At 42.2% G+C, this 18,164-nt stretch overlaps 1 protein-coding gene across 1 annotated transcript in view; it reads left to right on the top strand.

Annotated features, from left to right (window-relative positions):
* The window catches only part of LOC309335194 (uncharacterized protein), a gene marked incomplete at its 3' end in the record, with an annotated part of 34,033 nt that extends 16,996 nt beyond the window's left edge, over positions 1-17,037 (top strand). The window contains 7 exon segments of the mRNA XM_081850068.1: positions 988-1,569; positions 7,109-7,204; positions 7,511-7,741; positions 12,738-12,760; positions 13,544-13,665; positions 14,605-14,637; positions 16,529-17,037. Of these exon segments, the coding sequence (XP_081706194.1) occupies positions 988-1,569; positions 7,109-7,204; positions 7,511-7,741; positions 12,738-12,760; positions 13,544-13,665; positions 14,605-14,637; positions 16,529-17,037 (1,596 nt within the window).
* Between the last annotated feature and the right edge of the window lie 1,127 nt (positions 17,038-18,164).

Here is an 18,164-nt window from a genome sequence, read left to right as displayed (position 1 = left end):
CACAAAGCCAAACTTCCCCCAAAAAGGGATGTGGCAGAGCTTCAAGGCCACCCTGCCTAGAAAGCCCACACTCTGGCCTGCAGGAGGCTTCCCCAGGTAAGGAAGCTCAAGGTAGAAATCCCTATGATCAGACACCTAGATTTCATTTATTGGTTACTCAGGAGGAAAGATTCTCTGCCCAGACAGTGTAAAGGCAGCATTCGACACAACGGCTTGCTCCCAGATTCAGTACTGCAAATGCATATATTATATCTACCCAGATTTTAAACATTCTTTCATATGATGGATCATGGGGTCAACTAAATCTGTTCTGACTAGAAAACCCATGTGCTTTGTCCCCACTCTCACTTGTCCCCCCCCTTCCATAGACTAGAACCCCCAGCCAATCAGAATCTTATTTCTCAGACCTTTCAAAATGACCCAGTCTCTACCCATAAATATTAAAAGCATTTGCCTCTCTTTAGGTCCTTTCCCACTCATTCATCAGTTAAAGATGGGTGTGAGACAATGGTGTTAGATCAAGGACTGCGTGTTATCAGTGAGGCTGGCGATTTTGTCCAAACTCACTAAAAATAAGCACCGTGATGGAGAGTTGGATGCTTCTCTTTACATCGAGCCTAAGAGCTGGAAGTGGAGCAGTTTGTGGGGACGATGGAGTTAGGATTCATTCATCGGTTTTCAAAGTAGTCTGAGGCTCACATGACGTTAGGAAAAACAAAAACTCACTTCTCTCCAGCTCTCACTGGAAATGGTTCCTTAAAGGAGCAGCCGCCAAGAGCATTCCTTTTAAAATACAGAAATTACCGTATTTTTCGCTCTATAACACGCACCCCACCATAACACACACGTAATTTTTAGAGGAGGAAAATCCATAGGCATGCCACCCGTAGGCATTCCCTCCATAACACGCACAGACATTTCCCCTTACTTTCTAGGAGGAAAAAAGTGAGTGTTATGGTACAAAAAATACGGTAATTTCCTCTACATGGAAGAGGCTCTCTGCTCCAGCTAACTCCACAGCTCCATATCAGCAGAGATCTGGACACATTTGAGTCTGAATTTCCTGGAAAGGAAGCACGCCCATTTGCAGACGGAAAGGAGAGAAAACGAAATCAACACTCTCTCCCTGGGGCAGTGGCCATGGCTGCTTCTGGGAGTCCTGTCATGGATCTCTGCGAGGAAGCCACTTGCTCCATCTGCCTGGAGTATTTCCAGGATCCAGTGATCATCCCAGAGTGCGGGCACAACTTCTGCCGAGCCTGCCTGACCCAGTATTGGGGGAAATCCGAGGGAGAGGCTTGCTGCCCTCAGTGCAGGAAAACAGTGGAGCAAGGCAGCGTCAGGCGAAACCTGCAGCTGGCAAATGTTGTGGAAATAACCCAGAAATTCAGCCTTCTGGGCGGAAAAAAGGAGGCAGAAGGAAAGGGGAGAGTTTGTGAGAAGCACCAGGAGCCCCTGAAGCTGTTCTGCAAGGAGGATGAAGCCCCCATCTGCCTGGTTTGTGACAGAGCCAAGGAGCACAAAAGCCACGAGGCGGTTCCTATAGAGGAGGCGTCCCAGGAGTACAAGGTAGGAAAACACTCTGGATCAGTGGCGGAGAGTTCCTTGCTGGTGCCCGGGGCATGGCACACTCCATGGGGACAAGTTGTGCCAGTGGAGCGACCCCCAGTAACTGGGGCTAAGAGCATTGCGCTGCCTGCTTGGCCATGCAGTGGGGAGCTTGGCCAGCCAACGTGGCCCATGCTGCCCTGCTTTGAGGGGTGCAAGTCTCACAGCACACTGCGAGCCCAGCACTGCTTTGTGAGACTTGCCAAAGCTATGCGTGGCTGGCAGGGTGCCAGCCTATTAGTCCTTATCTGCCCTACAGATGGAAGACGTTGCGCGAAGGACGCAACAGCTGACGACAGGCACCCCCCAGGCTGGCCCATGCTACGCCTCTGCTCTGGATTTGCTTGGGGGATGGAATAGCCAGGCCCGCAAGATCATAGAATCTTAGAGTTGGAAGGGACCCAAGGATCATCTAGTCCAACCCCATGCAATTATTATTATTATTATTATTATTATTATTATTATTATTATTAATTTGTACCCCGCCCATCTGGCTGGGTTTTCCCAGCCACTCTGGGCAGCTTCCATAAAGGCCAAAAATACACTAAAATGTCACACGTTTAAAACTTCCCTGAACAGGGCTGCCTTCAGATGTCTTCTGAATGTCTGGTAGTTGGGAATCCTATCCAAGATGGCGGCGCGTGCAGATGCTGCGGCTGAGAGCTCCCTGGAGGGGAGTCAGGGTTTGTTAGGACCAATTATTTATAGCTGATACAAAATGCTGTTGTATAGGGACAGAAGTAGCAGAAGATACAGATGTAGAAACTGTGCTGTGTGGGAGCAGCTTCGGGCGTGCGAGATTCCAGAAATTATAATTCACCAGGGTTGGAGGAGAAGGAGGAGGAGAAGAGAGGCTGTAGAGGACAAGGTCAAATGAAAGAGAGAATAAAGATAAGAAAACAACATGTAAACTACTTCTTCCAAGTAACTTTTATGCTAATGTGAGGTCACTGGCAAACAAACTCGTGTAGGAGTGGAGGAAGACATCCGGGATTGTTGTTTGCTGATACTCACAGAGACGTGGTTAAATTCAGCTATTCTTTTTTTAAAAAAAAAAATAATATTAATTACTTTTCCAACAATTTAAACACTACAAAAAAAATAAACAATACAATACAATACAAAAGCACTACATAACACTAACACATTAAACTAACAAAACAAAACAAAAAGAATTTAAAACACATCAAACAATTTCAATATCTTATCTTTCATTCACTTATTTCAACGACCTCCTCACACCTCCCTTTTTGTATTCTACTTCTGTTAATTGTTTCAGCAATTCCTTTCCATCTTCCTCGTTTTCTATCCTATAATTATCTTAACATATTCTAACCTTATTTTTTCCTTTAATACTCTAATAATCTATTCCTTACAACATTTCTACTAAAGCCTTATAACTTCATTCCAACATTTTTCTAACATTCATTGATTTTACAGTATTTCTGTAAATAGTCTTTAAACTTTTTCCAGTCTTCTCCCACCGACTCTTCTCCCTGGTCTCGGATTCTGCCAGTCATTTCCGCCAGTTCCATATAGTCCATCAACTTCATCTGCCATTCTTCCCGGGTGGGTAAATCTTGTGTCTTCCAATACTTCACAATGAGTATTCTTGCTGCTGTTGTTGCATACATAAAAAAAGTTCTGTCCTTCTTTGGCACCAATTGGCCAGCCATGCCCAGGAGAAAGGCCTCTGGTTTCTTCAGGAAGGTATATTTAAATACCTTTTTCATTTCGTTATAAATCATCTCCCAGAATGTCTTAATCCTTGGGCATGTCCACCAAAGGTGAAAGAATGTACCTTCAGTCTCATTGCATTTCCAACATTTGTTTTTGGGCAAATGATAAATTTTTGCAAGCTTGACTGGTGTCATGTACCACCTATAAATCATTTTCATCAAATTTTCTCTTAGGGCATTACATGCCATGAATTTCATACCTGTGGTCAATAACTGTTCCCAGTCAGCCATCATTATGTTCTGTCCAATGTCTTGTGCCCATTTAATCATAGCTGATTTCACCATTTCGTCCTGAGTGTTCCATTTCAACAGCAAGTTATACATTCTTGACAAATTCTTAATTTTTGAATCTAACAATTCTGTTTCCAATTTTGATTTCTCCACCTGGAAACCAACTTTTTTGTCCAAATTGTATGCCTCCATTATTTGGTAATAATGGAGCCAATCTCGCACTTTGTTTTTCAATTTTTCAAAGCTCTGCAGTTTTATTTTGTCTCCATCTTGTTCCAGAATTTCCCAATATTTCGGCCATTTGGCCGAGTTTTTTCTGTGCCTTCGCTTCCATTGGTGACAACCATCTTGGGGTTTTCTTTTCTCACAAATCCTTATATCTTATCCAAACATTAAACAATGCTTTTCTAACAATATGATTTTTAAACGCTTTATGTGCTTTTACCTTATCGTACCACAAATATGCATGCCAGCCAAATGCATTATTGAAGCTTTCAAAATCCAACATGTCAGTGTTTTCAAGAAGCAGCCATTCTCTCAGCCAGCAAAAAGCAGCTGATTCATAATAAAGTTTAAGGTCTGGCAGGGCAAATCCACCTCTTTCTTTGGCATCAGTTAATATCTTAAATTTTATTCGAGGCTTCTTGCCCTGCCAAACAAATCTGGAAATATCTTTCTGCCACTTCTTGAAACAATCCATCTTATCCAAAATTTGCAATGTTTGAAACAAAAACAACATCCTTGGCAACACATTCATTTTTATCACAGCAATTCGGCCTAACAATGATAACTTCCAATTTGTCCATATTTCTAAATCCTTTTTCACTTCTATCCAACATTTTTCATAATTATCCTTAAATAAATTCACATTTTTAGCAGTCATGTTAACCCTTAAATATTTCACTTTCTTAACCAATATTAGTCCTGTCTCCTCCTGAAACTTCTCTCTCTCATTCACAGTTAAGTTTTTCTCTAAAACCTTAGTTTTCATCTTGTTCAACTTAAAACCTGCTACCTGTCCGAATTCTTGAATCAGTTCCAATACCCTTTTAGTACTAGATTCTGGCTCCTGTAAAGTCAATACTAAGTCATCAGCAAATGCTTTCAGTTTGTACTGTTTAGCTCCCACTTGTATACCTTTAACCTCTTGGTCCTTTCTAATCATATTTAACAAAACCTCAAGGACCGATATAAAGAGCAATGGAGAAATTGGGCAACCTTGTTGTGTCCCTTTCTCAATCTTAAATTCTTCTGTCACTACATTGTTCACAATTAATTTTGCCCTTTGTTCTGAATAAATTGCACCTATACCATTTTCAAAACCTTGACCTACCCCCATCCCCTGTAGATTCTTCTTCATAAAACTCCAAGAAATGTTGTCAAAGGCTTTCTCTGCATCCACAAATATCAAGACTGCCTTAGTATTGATATTCACTTGTACTTTTTCTAGAATATTAATTATATTCCTCATGTTGTCAGACAAATGTCTGCCCGGGAGAAAGCCCGCTTGGTCGTTATGAATTTCTTCTACTAACACCTTTTTAAATTTTTGAGCCAAAATATCTGCAAAAATTTTGTAATCCACATTAAGTAACGATATGTGGCAGTAATTCTTGAACTGTGTCTTTTCAGTCTCTGTTTTCGGTATAAGTGTAATGTAAGCTATTCTGGACACAGCTGTTGAATTACAAGGTTTTACAATGTGGGACAGGACACAGGATTCTGGCAAGGGGTGTGTGTGTGTGTGTGTGTGTGTGTGTGTTTGTAAATCAAAACTGGTGTACGGACCCTGTCAAGTTGGATACCTACTGTTCTCCGGATGTGGAATTTCTGACGATTAAATGCAGACCTTTCTATCTTCACCGGGAATTTACAACAATGGTGTTAACTGCAAATGCATGCAGGGCCATGAGTAGTATGCATGAAAACATCAATGCTAAATTGAGGAGATACCCGGAGGCAGTGCACATTATTGCGGGGGACTTCAATCACACACATGTGAGGGCTGTACTCCGAAAATCCCATCAGCACATTAAGTGTGTAACAAGGGGAGAAAATATTCTTGACAAGCTGTATACGAACATTAGACGGGCATATGAGGTCAAGACCTTGGCGCACCTCGGTGGTTCAGATCATGTGTCCCTGCTTCTGACACCAGTATACACACCCGTCAGGAAACAAGGCCAGATACAAACACAGATGGTTACGGTGTGGTCTGAGGGAGCCTCTCAGCAGCTGCAGGACTGTTTCCAGGAGACTGACTGGAATATGTTCGACCATCAAGATCTAGAAACTTCTACATCAACGGATTATATTAGATTCTGCGCAGCAAATGTCACCAAGGAAAAGTATGTTAAGTTGTATCTGAATAGGAAGCCCTGGATGACGGGAGAGGTTAGGAGGTTATTGAAGGCCAGAAACTCTGCTTTTAGAACTGGGGACCGGGTATTGTATGGTATAGAAAGAGTGAACTTGAAGAGGGTGGAGCACAGAGGAAAAATTGAGGACCATCTGAGAAATCATGATACTAGACAAATGTGGCAGGGAGTCCAACATCTGACTGGTCATAAATCGAGAAATTCATCAGTGGTAGAGAGTACTGATTCCACCAATTTGAGGTGACACCAACAGTGGCTCCAACAGGGATGACAGACACTCCTTCAGGTATACTGGGCCGAGGCCATTTAAGGCTTTAAAGGTCAACCCCAACACTTAGAATTGTGCTCGGAAACGTACTGGGAGCCAATGTAGTTCTTTCAAGACTGGAGTTATGTGGTCTCGGTGGCCGCCCCCAGTCACCAGTCTAGCTGCCGCATTCTGAATTAGTTGTAGTTTCTGGGTTACCTTCAAAGGTAGCTCCACAGCGCATTGCAGTAGTCCAAGCGGGAGATAACCAGAGCATGCACCACTCTGGCGAGACAGTCTGCGGGCAGGTAGGGTCTCAGCCTGCATACCTGGTGGAGCTGTTAGACAGCTGCCCTGGACATAGAATTGACTTGCGCCTCCATGGACAGCTGTGAATCCAAAATGACTCCCAGGCTGCGCACCTGGTCCTTCAGGGACACAGTTACCCCATTCAGGACCAGGGAGTCCTCCACACCCACCCGCCCCCTGTCCCCCAAAAACAGTACTTCTGTCAGTGCAGGAATGATGCCGATACTCTTGAAATAATGCATTCTCCCCACCCCCTCTAGCAGGAGCATTTGTGCAGCCTTGTGAAACTTAAAACTTCTGGAAACTGTTCAATAAACAGTTCTTTTTTTTGAGGGATTAATTTCCTTCTATCTCCCCCTGCAGCATATTGGAGTCACTCCCCACAGTTCTTCCTCTGGAAGCAGCTCCCAGTGAAAGCTCCTAGAACTGGAAGGTGGGGCAAGGCAGGTGGCAGGAATGAAGGGGAACCTCCGGAAGGAGCCAGGAATGTGGGGCAGGGAGCAAGCATAGGATTCAGTTGCCTGTTATTATGTATACTAAAATGCCAAGAAACGATAGAGAAATGCAACCCATTTGGAATTTTCTTTTCTTTTCAGGATCGGATCAGCAGCTGCCTAGACAATGTGAGGAAGGAGAGAAAGAACATTCTGATGTTTAAAGCAGATGCAGAAAAGGAAAGCCAAGACCTGCTTGTAAGCATCACTGTTACTTGAAGGTGAAAAAGTGCTGTAGTCTTAAATCAAAATCTGGGGAAATGAATATGAAATACAGAAAGAGATTTCTTTTTGAACAGCCTGATCCCCCACAGGGCATTAAAAGACCATTTGAAGGAGGGAGTGGGCTTGTAGATTTTTATGAAACTCTTCCTGCTGGAGAGATCTCTCTAAAGTGGCAGACTTGCCCTTCCAAGTGAATTCTGATAACTGGTCTCTTCATCCTGCAACATTAGACTATATTCCTGATACGTTCTCTTCCTTTTTCTGTTTTTGCTGCTGCAGAAGCAAATGGAAGCAGAGAAGGGAAAGATGGTGGCTGAGATCAGGCAGATGCACCAGTTTCTGGAAGAACAGGAGAAACTTCTTTTGGCCCAGATGGAAGAGGTGGAGAAGGAGATTGCAGCCCAAAGGGAGGAGCAGGTGGCCAGACTCTCCAGGGAAGTCTCCTCTCTTGACAGCCTCATCCGGGAGATGGAGGAGAAGCTTCAGGAACCAGCGAGTGAACTCCTGCAGGTCAGACCTCATCCTGATGCGAGAGGGTGGAGTGTGCTGCTTCAGACTACAAGCATTTCTTAGTTGTCCCACACATAAAAATACTGTTGTAAAAGAAGGAAGCAGTACATGAATGGGAAAAGGTGTCAGCCCTGGCAAAGGAGCCAACTCTGAGGGGCTGAGGTCCCTTGCACGCCCCAATAAAATATTTGAGGAGGCCAGCCCCCCAAAAAAACTAATGGACATTTCTTTTGAAGTGGAGTGTGTGTACTGCATCTTGTAATTGATTATGTGGGGCGTGGCTTATCTGCTCCCCCCCCCAATATTTTGTTCACATCGTCACCCCTGAGCCCCCAGGGTTGGCAAGCAGGGCCCTGCTATATCAAACCTCAGGCCAATTAAAAAACAACAACAACCAATTCATAAGCCAAATTAAAACATTTTTGGATGACTTCCCATGTTCTGGATTTCAGGATGCAAATGATCTTATTTCTTACTGCTTTCATAATCTTGATTAATCCAATTATCATCATTCTGATCTTAGTCTCTGATTTGACAGCCATGGGTTTCTTGACCTTCATTCATTGTTACACACGTACTAACCTTTATGTTTGCAAAGAGGCGTTTATGTCCAGTAAGTTTCCTGTGTGAGATATTAATCTTCCAGCTATTTCTTCTTTTTCCTGATGTATTCTAGTCTTAAAAGCACCTTCATTTCCACAGTTTCGCTTTCTCTTCTGGTCTTACTTTCCAGGGTTAATTTCCTCTGCGTCAGTCAGGGCGATGGGAGATCAAAGGGCATCACCTTTTCATTCAGATGCTGTCTTGGGTCCAGCCAGAGAGCGGGTGACCTGTTGTTGTTGTTGTTGTTGTTGTTGTTATTATTATTATTATTATTATTATTACTGTATTATTATTTTAAATAAGTTTGTGCACCACCCAATACCCACAAGTCTCAGGGTGGTTCATAGGATATGATTAGGTGTGGGATGTACAAATCAGTGAACCGACTGGTCGCAGGTGAACACGGAACCAGCATGCACTGCAGGATTGAATCTCTCAGGTGTTTGGGTGTCTTGGTCAAAAGAGAAGAAAGGGACCATTTATTCATCATCACTGGAGTGGCTGACTTTTGCCATTTGTTTTTTGTTTTTTATAATAATATTTATTAATTTTATAAAACAAAAATCAACATAGATAACATGATCTTTCTCATTAACCACGTTTCATTCACATCTTTGGACTTCCTCACATCTCTTGTTCCTGCTTTCTAAACACATAGATTTTTCTAGCAAATTATTCACTTAGTTCAGTTTATATCATGTAATTATCCAATATTGAATCTCAAATCTTAGAATTTAAATCACTCTTTTTAAAAAAACAAACAAAAAAAACCTAATTCTAGCATATTGTTCATCCAAAATTTGTCTTTTCTTTCAATCACATTTAAATTTATATTCTTTGTTACTAATTTGTTGGAACCATCTTATTGCGGATCTTACATCTTTCTTAACATTCATACAGTTTACAGTATTTTTGTAAATAGTCCTTAAATTTCTTCCAATCCTCCTCCACCAATTCTTCTCCCAGGTCTCGGATTCTGCCAGTCATCTCTGCCAATTCCATATAGTCCATCAGTTGCATCTGCCATTCTTCCAATGTGGGCAGATCTTGAGTTTTCCAGCTTTTAGCGATTAGTATCCTTGCTGCTGTTGTGGCATACATAAAAAAGGTTCGGTCCTTCTTTTGCACACTCTGGTCAACAATGCCCAAAAGGAAGGCCTCTGGTTTCTTAAGGAAGGTATACTTAAATACCTTTTTCAGCTCATTATATATCATTTCCCAGAAAGCCTTCACTCTAGGACAGGACCACCAGAGGTGAAAGAATGTTCCTTCAGCTTCTTTACACTTCCAACATTTATTATCAGGCAAATGGTATATCTTTGCAAGCTTGACTGGGGTCATGTACCACCTGTATATCATTTTCATAATATTTTCCTTCAAGGCATTACATGCGGTAAATCTCAGACCTGTAGTCCATAACTTTTCCCAGTCAGCAAACATGATGTTGTGCCCTATGTCCTGTGCCCATTTTATCATAGCTGTTTTAACCGTTTCATCCTGTGTATTCCATTTTAGCAGCAAGTTATACATTCTTGAAAGTATCTTGGAGCTGGGTTCTAACAGTTCTGTTTCTAACTTTGATTTTTCCACCTGGAATCCTATCTTTTTATCCGACTTAAAAACTTCTTTAATCTGAGCATAATGTAGCCAATCTCGCACTTTATCTTTTATTTTCTCCATACTCTGCAACCTCCAATTATCTCCATCTTTTTTGTATTATTTCCCAATATTTCGGCCATTTGGCCTCCATATTGAGTCTTTTCGGGGCCTTAGCCTCCATTGGTGATAGCCACCTTGGGGTTTTGTTTTCCAGTAAGTCTTTATATTTTATCCAGACATTGAATACTGCTTTTCTGACAACATGGTTCTTAAAGGCCTTGTGTATTTTAACCTTGTCATACCACAAATATGCATGCCATCCAAAAGCATTGTTGAATCCTTCCAAATCTAAAACATCCGTGTTTTCAAGAAGTAGCCAGTCCTTCAACCAGCAGAAAGCTGCTGATTCATAGTACAGCTTTAAGTCTGGCAGGGCAAAGCCCCCTCTTTCTTTAGCATCAGTTAATATCTTAAACTTAATTCTGGGCTTTTTGCCCTGCCAGACAAATTTAGAAATATCTCTCTGCCACTTCTCAAAACACCCCATTTTGTCCACAATCTGTAGAGTTTGAAACAAAAACAACATTTTTGGCAATACATTCATCTTAATAGCAGCAATACGTCCTGACAAGGAAAGTTTCAATCTTGACCAGATTTCTAGATCCCTTTTAATTTCAGACCAACATTTTTCATAATTATCTTTGAATAAGTTCCTGTTTTTGTCTGTTATGCTTACCCCTAGGTATTTTACTTTTTTAACCACATTTAATTCTGTCTCTTTCTGAAACCTTTCTGATTCTGAAGGGGTCATATTTTTTTCCAAAACCTTTTTTTGCTTGTTTTTGCTTGTTTTTTGCTTGTTAAGTTTAAATCCCGCCACCCGACCAAACTCATAAATCAATTGCAGTACCCTTTTGGTGCTGGGCTCTGGCTCCTGTAAGGTCAATACTAGGTCATCTGCAAATGCTTTAAGTTTATATTGTTTTGCTCCGACCTGAATACCCTCCACCAACCGGTCTCCTCTGATCATATTTAAGAGCACTTCCAGGACCGATATAAATAACAAAGGGGAAATAGGACAACCTTGTCGTGTTCCTTTTTCAATATTAAACTCTTCTGTCACCACATTGTTCACTATCAGTTTTGCCTTCTGCTCCGAATAAATTGCCTCTATCCCATTCTCAAACCCCCGCCCCACTCCCATTCCTTCCAAGTTTTTCTTCATAAACTTCCAAGAGATATTGTCAAAGGCTTTCTCCGCGTCTATAAATATCAAAACTGCTTTTGTGTTGATATTTGTCTGCAAGAGTTCCAAAATATCAATAATGTTTCTTGTGTTTGCAAACAAATGTCTACCTGGGAGAAAGCCTGCTTGGTCCTTATGGATCACTTCATTTAAGACTTTTTAAAATCTGCTTGCTAAAATGTCTGCAAATATTTTGTAATCCACATTCAGGAGGGAGATGGGGCGGTAATTCTTGAGTTGTGTCTTTTCGGTTTCTAGTTTAGGTATCAATGTGATGAAGGCCTCTTTCCACGACTCTGGTGCCTTCTTCCCTTCCATAATTTCATTGCAAACCTCCATTAGTGGGTGCATCAAATAGTCTTTCAATGTCTTGTAATACTTGGAGGTGAGACCATCTGGTCCTGGAGATTTGCCCAATTGCATGTTCTGAATGGCTTCTTCAATCTCTTGTTGTGTTATTTTGTGATTCAGGATAGTTCTGTTTCGCAGAGACAACCTTGGTAAACCATTCTTCTTTAAAAATTGTTCTATCTCCGATTCGTCTTGTGGCCCTTGTGTATATAATTGCTTGAAGTATCTCTGGAAGCACTTTCTAATTTCCACTGGGTTCTGAATATTTCTTCCTTCAATTTCTAAATTTGTTACCGTGTTCAATTTTTGTCTCTTTTTCAGCTGCCATGCTAGCAGCTTTCCACATTTATTTGCTGATTCAAAGGATCTCTGTTTCATTAGCTTGATTTTCCATTCCACTTCCTGATTTATCAGTTTTGAATATTGCGCTTGATAAAGTTTAATTTCTCTTAGAATCTCCTTTGATTTCGGTTTAGATCTTAATTTCTTCTCACCTTCTTTAATTTTCTCCAAAATCTTGTCTTTTTTTCTCATTCTGTGCTTTTTTCCTTATAGTGTTCTGTTGTATCAGAAACCCCCTCATAACCGCCTTGCTTGCATCCCAGACAGTTCTTTTTTCCACCGTAGTGTTCAGGTTAATCTCAAAATAGTCCTTCAAAGCTTTTTGGGCCTTTTTAATAATCTCCTGATCTCTAAACAAGTTGTCATTCATCCTCCATCTGAAGGAGCCGGTTGGAGTTAGTCTCATATCCATCTTTACAGCACTATGGTCGGAGCAGGTCTTTGGGCAGATTTCCACTTTTTTATCTTAGGTGCCAGGCCTCTAGTTGTCCAAATTTGGTCGATTCTTGTCCAAGTCAGTTGGGCTTCAGAAAAAAAGTTCCCTCTCTTCCTAGGGGGTTCTTTGTTCTCCAGATATCGATCAAGTCCATGTTGTCAGTAAGTTCAAAGAATGTTTTAGGTAGTCTGCCTTCTTTTGTTATGTTTTGGCTGTGTGACTTATCCATGTTAGTTGATACTGACTTTTGCCATTTGATGGTTATTCCAAAACTATGTGGCACTGTGTATTTTATTGGGGTTCTTTTGTTTTGTGCTTGGCTAACCTCTCTCTGCTTCAGCTGCTTAGTATTTATAACTGACCGCAGGGCTCTCTGCAGAAATGGCTCCACTGATATCTTTTTCTTTCCTTCCTTCCAGGATATCAGAAGCTTCTTGCAGAGGTAAGTGATGGAAATCTGCTGCTTTAAGAAAACCCCTGCCTTATTATGATGCTAGGAACATTCTTGTTTAACAGGTGAGAAACTCACTCTCCAGTTCCTCCTTCCAGAGATAGCTTAGGACTCCACCGTCCATTTCACAAAATCACAGACAAAAGTAGGGACACATTTTTGTGGTAGTTTGTAGCTACAAACACAGACAGGAAGCCGTTCCCATTGCATATTTCTGAAGGCCCTTCTCTGTGATGGATTCATTTACTCTGCAATCGACAGAAAAAGGGGGGGACATTCCAAAGGTGCTTGTAAATATCTTTACCTTTACAATACATTTATAATGCTAATTGCAAAAGCCATTCTAAAGCATTCTGCACTTCCTTATATTTCAGAAATGTACATACCAGATCTATTTTGTTTTGCCATTAATCACTTGAAATGCTTCACTAAAACTGATGTAGTCCTAAAATCTCTGCGAAAAGACCCATTACTGTTCACTTTTCTTCCAAAAAGTTAATTTGTATACATCAGCTTCTTTACCTTCAATCTCATATTCATATATTTCCTTCAGTATATTTTGGAAGCAGGTGTCTTTCGGTTTTCCTTCAACTTCTTAGATGCTTTCTAGATCCACACGTCAGCTAGATGCTTCTTTTTGCCATTGGAAAAACCCTGCTCCCAAGTCTTCATGATATTTCATGGTGCCTTTATCATCAGGATGAGACCCCTGCCTTGTCAGAAAGCTCCTTGCTTTGGAAGGATGGTGGCTTGACTTTGTTTTTCTCCTCCCAGGTCTCAGGAGAAGGAGAACTTAGAGGATCCTCCTGTGGCTTTTCCTCCTGCTCTGAAGTGGAGGATCTGGGACTTCTGTGATATGAATCCCTTCCTGGAGGGAGTCATGAAGAAATTCAGAGGTTAGTAAAGAAGGGCTGAAACGATTGTTTAGAAGTGTTCACAACAAGCTGCAGGTCATAGGGAATATTAGCCAAGCCAGGAAAATAGGTTTATTTATTTATTCTCTTTCAACATCTAGAAGCCGCACTTCTAGATGGGATGAGGCCCCATCTGGGGGAGCCTCTCAGATTCCGGTCAGCAGGGTAAAGGGCTTAAAAGCTCTTGCCATGAAGGGTTTAGCCACCACACAAATTGCTTTTAAGACCTCTGCCATGCTTATTGGGCTCTGAGAGGCTCCTGCGAAATCTCATGGGGCCGTCTTGAGATCTCAGATGGCAGGCGTGATTCTGGGGTTTTTCTGACTTTGCTCAATTTGCCTTTATGCACAATCCCCAGGAATGTAACCCTTCCTTAAGTTGCGAGTTGTACTTGTAAAGTACTTGTAAAAAGTTGTACTTGACCTCTTCACATCTCTCAGCCAGGCTTTGGGTGCTTTCACACATGTCAACCGTTTCCCAAGTAGCCTCACCTATAGATTTTTAGGCATTTCTCCTGTTCCTTTAGTCCTGAGATTGATGTAAGGAAGGCAGAAGGAGGGAGGGGCTGTCCAAGAGACAGCCAGGAGCAGAAGGGACTGGGGTTGAGGCCTCCCATCATGGAACGTGGATGTCTGGACCTTGTTGCTGATGGGGAGATCATCTGGGGGTCCTGCTCCTCCTCCCAAGATTTGGGCAGGCCTGAACCTTGACATCACCCCTGCCCTGGTTATGCAGGGATAGCCAGTATGGTGAGTTTCAGATAGTTTTAACTGCAATTCACACAATCTCCAGCTGGCGTGTCCAGTGGTTAGGGATAATGGGACTTGTAGTCCACAATACCAGGAACTCATATTGTTCTTGCAAGGTTTGTTATCTGAATGAAGGTGTGATGCTAAATCTCTGTTCCCTTTTCTCTTCCAGACACTGTGGAATATGGACTTCAGCTGCGAAAAGGTACATTTAATAATAATAATAATAATAATAATAATAATAATAATAATAATAATTTATACCCTGCCCATCTGGCTGGGTTTTCCCAGCCATTTCCCCGGGCACAAATTCAGGAGAGATGGGATCCACTTCTCAAAAGACCAGGCCACTGCAGCTCTTCCGTCCATGCCTTATTTCCCCATATTTCCCAGAGGCATCTGTTCCGTGAGAGCAGCCTGCTGGGCTAGAGGGGCTCTTGGCCTGATCCTGCAGACTCTTAGGAAGCCCCCAGCCCAGGATGGCTGGCTTTTCTGTGCCGAATCTCAATAAGACACAGGGGTGGTGTGAAGCCATAGGCTCCTGGCACATGAGGGGGAAATATCCCTTTGAGCCATACAGGATCCCCACCCCTTTTATGTAAGAGTAAGGTGTAAAAGTGGGAGATGCATGAACACAAATAGCTCAGAAAATGGCTGCAACAACCTTTGGGGGCTAGAGGGTGAATGGGTTCTGGTGTCAGCGGAGGGAGCTGGGGGCTGCCTGAGTGTGAACTCCAAGGGTCCGGCTTCCCTGCAAGATGGGGGTCTTCCCTCAGCTTCTGTATTGGAGGGGAGACATGACTTCTCTGTTTAAACTAGAGAAACCTGAGTAAACTTAAAAGAGCAGGACAGAATTACAGCACAGACTGGGGGGGAAAGGCTCGATGGGAAGACAAAGTCCAGTCCGGCCTGATCCTGGACACCACAAAAAGGGAATTGTAAGAGCCGGAAATGGTGAAGCAGATGGCAGCATAAACGAAACTCTTACTTGTACTGTATAAAAGAATCCTGGAATATAATTTGAAAAATAACAGCAGTGAGGAAAATGCATAAAGGCTTATAAATACAACAATGAACTAGAAAAACCCATCATGTTTCACAGAAAAAATTGACTAATAGCACTGGCAACATCCAATGTCACGTTTAATTTCCAAAGGCCGCTGTACAAATATGTGTCTTTAAAAAGAAATCGCTTGACTTACTTTCCTTAACGTGGCAGGAGAAGGGGGGAGGAGTGCAGAGCAGATCGTCTTTCCAATGTCCATCAGCCTGACCAATTTTCTTTTTAATTTTCAATTATAATAATAGCCTCATTATAACAATATAAATTTATAATACAATTCTAATGTAAATCATTCAAATGCCAAATTATATAACTTATTTAAGGTGCTAGAATTGATGATTTTCTTTATTGCTGTGTTCCAAAATCTTATTGATTTCAATTACATTCCAGTCATCATCATAATCTCTATACAACAGCTGCAATATTTATAACTTCTATTTATGTTGACACATTAAATGACCAATTTTTAAATGAACTTCTCATGATTCTTCCACTCCATAAATGTAACAGTGAAGAAAAAGAGAATCATACAGCCTCAGTCCTCCCAGCTGAAAAATGGACATGCTAAGATTTACTTAACATACAGGGTTGTTGCAAGGGTTCTATGTAAATAATGTGGGTTAAGTACGGTACTTCGAACCCTTGATTATTATTATTATTATTATTATTATTATTTTATTATTATTTATACCCGGCCATCCCCACCCAAGACTGGGCTCAGGGCGGTTAACACCAAATAGAATACATTAAAAACACATAATCAAATGATTGGTTAAAATACAGTTCAAAATCACATTTGAAATCAAAATAAAATTAAGTGGAAACCCACAAATCACAACTTTAGGGGTAAGGAAAGAACTGCAAATGTTTCAAGAATCATTATTAAGAACTTGATGAACACCCCTGTCTCAAATGCAGAGCCACGGAGTCCCTGTTCATTTCAGAGGGGATGCTATTTCTGTCATGTGGCCAAAGAAAAGTCAGCTTCCCAGTTGACGTCGTTTCTCTTCTCTTTCCTCATCTGTCTTCATAGAAAACGTAACTTTGGATCCAGACACAGCACATCCCCGCCTCATCCTGTCTGAGGATCGAAAGAGTGTGCGAAGGGGAGAAGTGCGTCAAGACCTGCCAGACAACCCTGAGAGATTTGACAGATATACCTATGTGCTGGGATGTGAGGGTTTCACGTCAGGCCGACATTTCTGGGAGGTCACTGTGGGAAGAGAGGAAGAATGGCAGGTGGGGGTTGCCAGAAATTCCGTGAAGAGGAAGGGAGGTTTCTATTATGATACTAGGGAAGGGATCTGGTGTTTGGGGAAGTGGGGTGGTGTGTACAAGTTCTGCTCCCCCCTTAAGGCCCCTGTTCCAAGTGAGGAACCCGAGAGGATCCGAGTGGCCCTGAACTGTGAAGGGGGACGGGTGTCCTTTTACGATGCTGATAGGGCAGCCCTCCTCTGCACATATCCAGCAGCCCCCTTCTCAGGAGAGACCCTCCAGCCCTTGTTTTTCGTGAGGGAGAAAGGGAACCTGAGACTCTCTTGACTGAAGGTGCAGACGGACAAGTGTATATTCATGGCCATTATGACATATTCAGTCTCCTCTTCAGGGCTGAGCTGACAGGCACTTAAGGAGAAACCTTATTTGCAGAACTGTGATTGGCCATCCCTTCTGTCAATCATGATGCAACTCTCCCTTCTCAGGCCAGCTTTGTAAATGACACTGATTGACTGGGTCCCCTGCCAGTCCCCAAACCTGTCTGTTCTCTCTCCCTTGGCAATCAGCTACTTCTGTCGATGCACGAGGTGCAAGAAAATAATTTAGGAAACAACAGCAACCCTAATCACATTCCTGTTTCGGTGAAGTTCTCTCTCCAGCTTCCAACTCTGACTTAATATTTCTAGAGATAATACCATCATCTTTTCTGAATAAAGTCAGAATTATGTACAGGCATCACTTAAAACCTTCCTCATCCTCAATCCTGCTCTCAGATTCCCTTTTCCTCCCCCAAGATCTCCACTGCCCAGGGAGATGGAAGTTCCAAAATCCCCTTTATTTGCTGCTACTCAGGGAAGCCTATTCAGCAAAATCTCCATATGCAAAGAGACCTGTTTGCTAGTTGAGTAGATTCATGCGCAACTTACTCAGCCTGATCTCAGCCTGGAGCCCTTTGTCAAAACACAAATTAATAAATGGAAAGAGGGTGAGAGACCGGGAAAAACTGTTGGAAGGGACTGTGTGAGATCTCACAAGAGTCTCCATGGCACAGAAAGCATTTGGGGGGCGGCCTTTGGCAATGGTGGAAAGAGTTTCTAAGTCCACCTTGCTTACTGACCTCTAGAAAGGTCAAGATCTCTGGCTTCAGTCAAGCAGTATGGTTCCTTGGGGGGCGTTTTGGGGGTCTTCCTGACTTGCACCACATTGCCTTTGCATGCTGACCCCAGAGACGTAACCCCTGTGCAGGCTTTGGGCCTTGATGTAACAAAATTCCCTCTGACAGTGAAGAGCCTCTATCAGAAGTTCTGAGGAGAAAACATTGGCAATCCTGAGAATTCGGGGGTATATGTGTGTGGCAAATTCCCATGTATAAAATCATTTTCACCAAGGTGGTTTGTAATGAAGAGTCAGATACTTACCTGTATTTTTAGAGATCTCCTCCTCTTACCCTTTTG

This window comes from Podarcis erhardii, assembly GCF_964252035.2.
Source record: "Podarcis erhardii genome assembly, chromosome: 2".
In the NCBI taxonomy this organism is placed as follows: Eukaryota; Metazoa; Chordata; class Lepidosauria; order Squamata; family Lacertidae; genus Podarcis; species Podarcis erhardii.
Note: the sequence above shows the minus strand (reverse complement) of the source record. Positions and strands in the feature narration are given on the sequence as shown.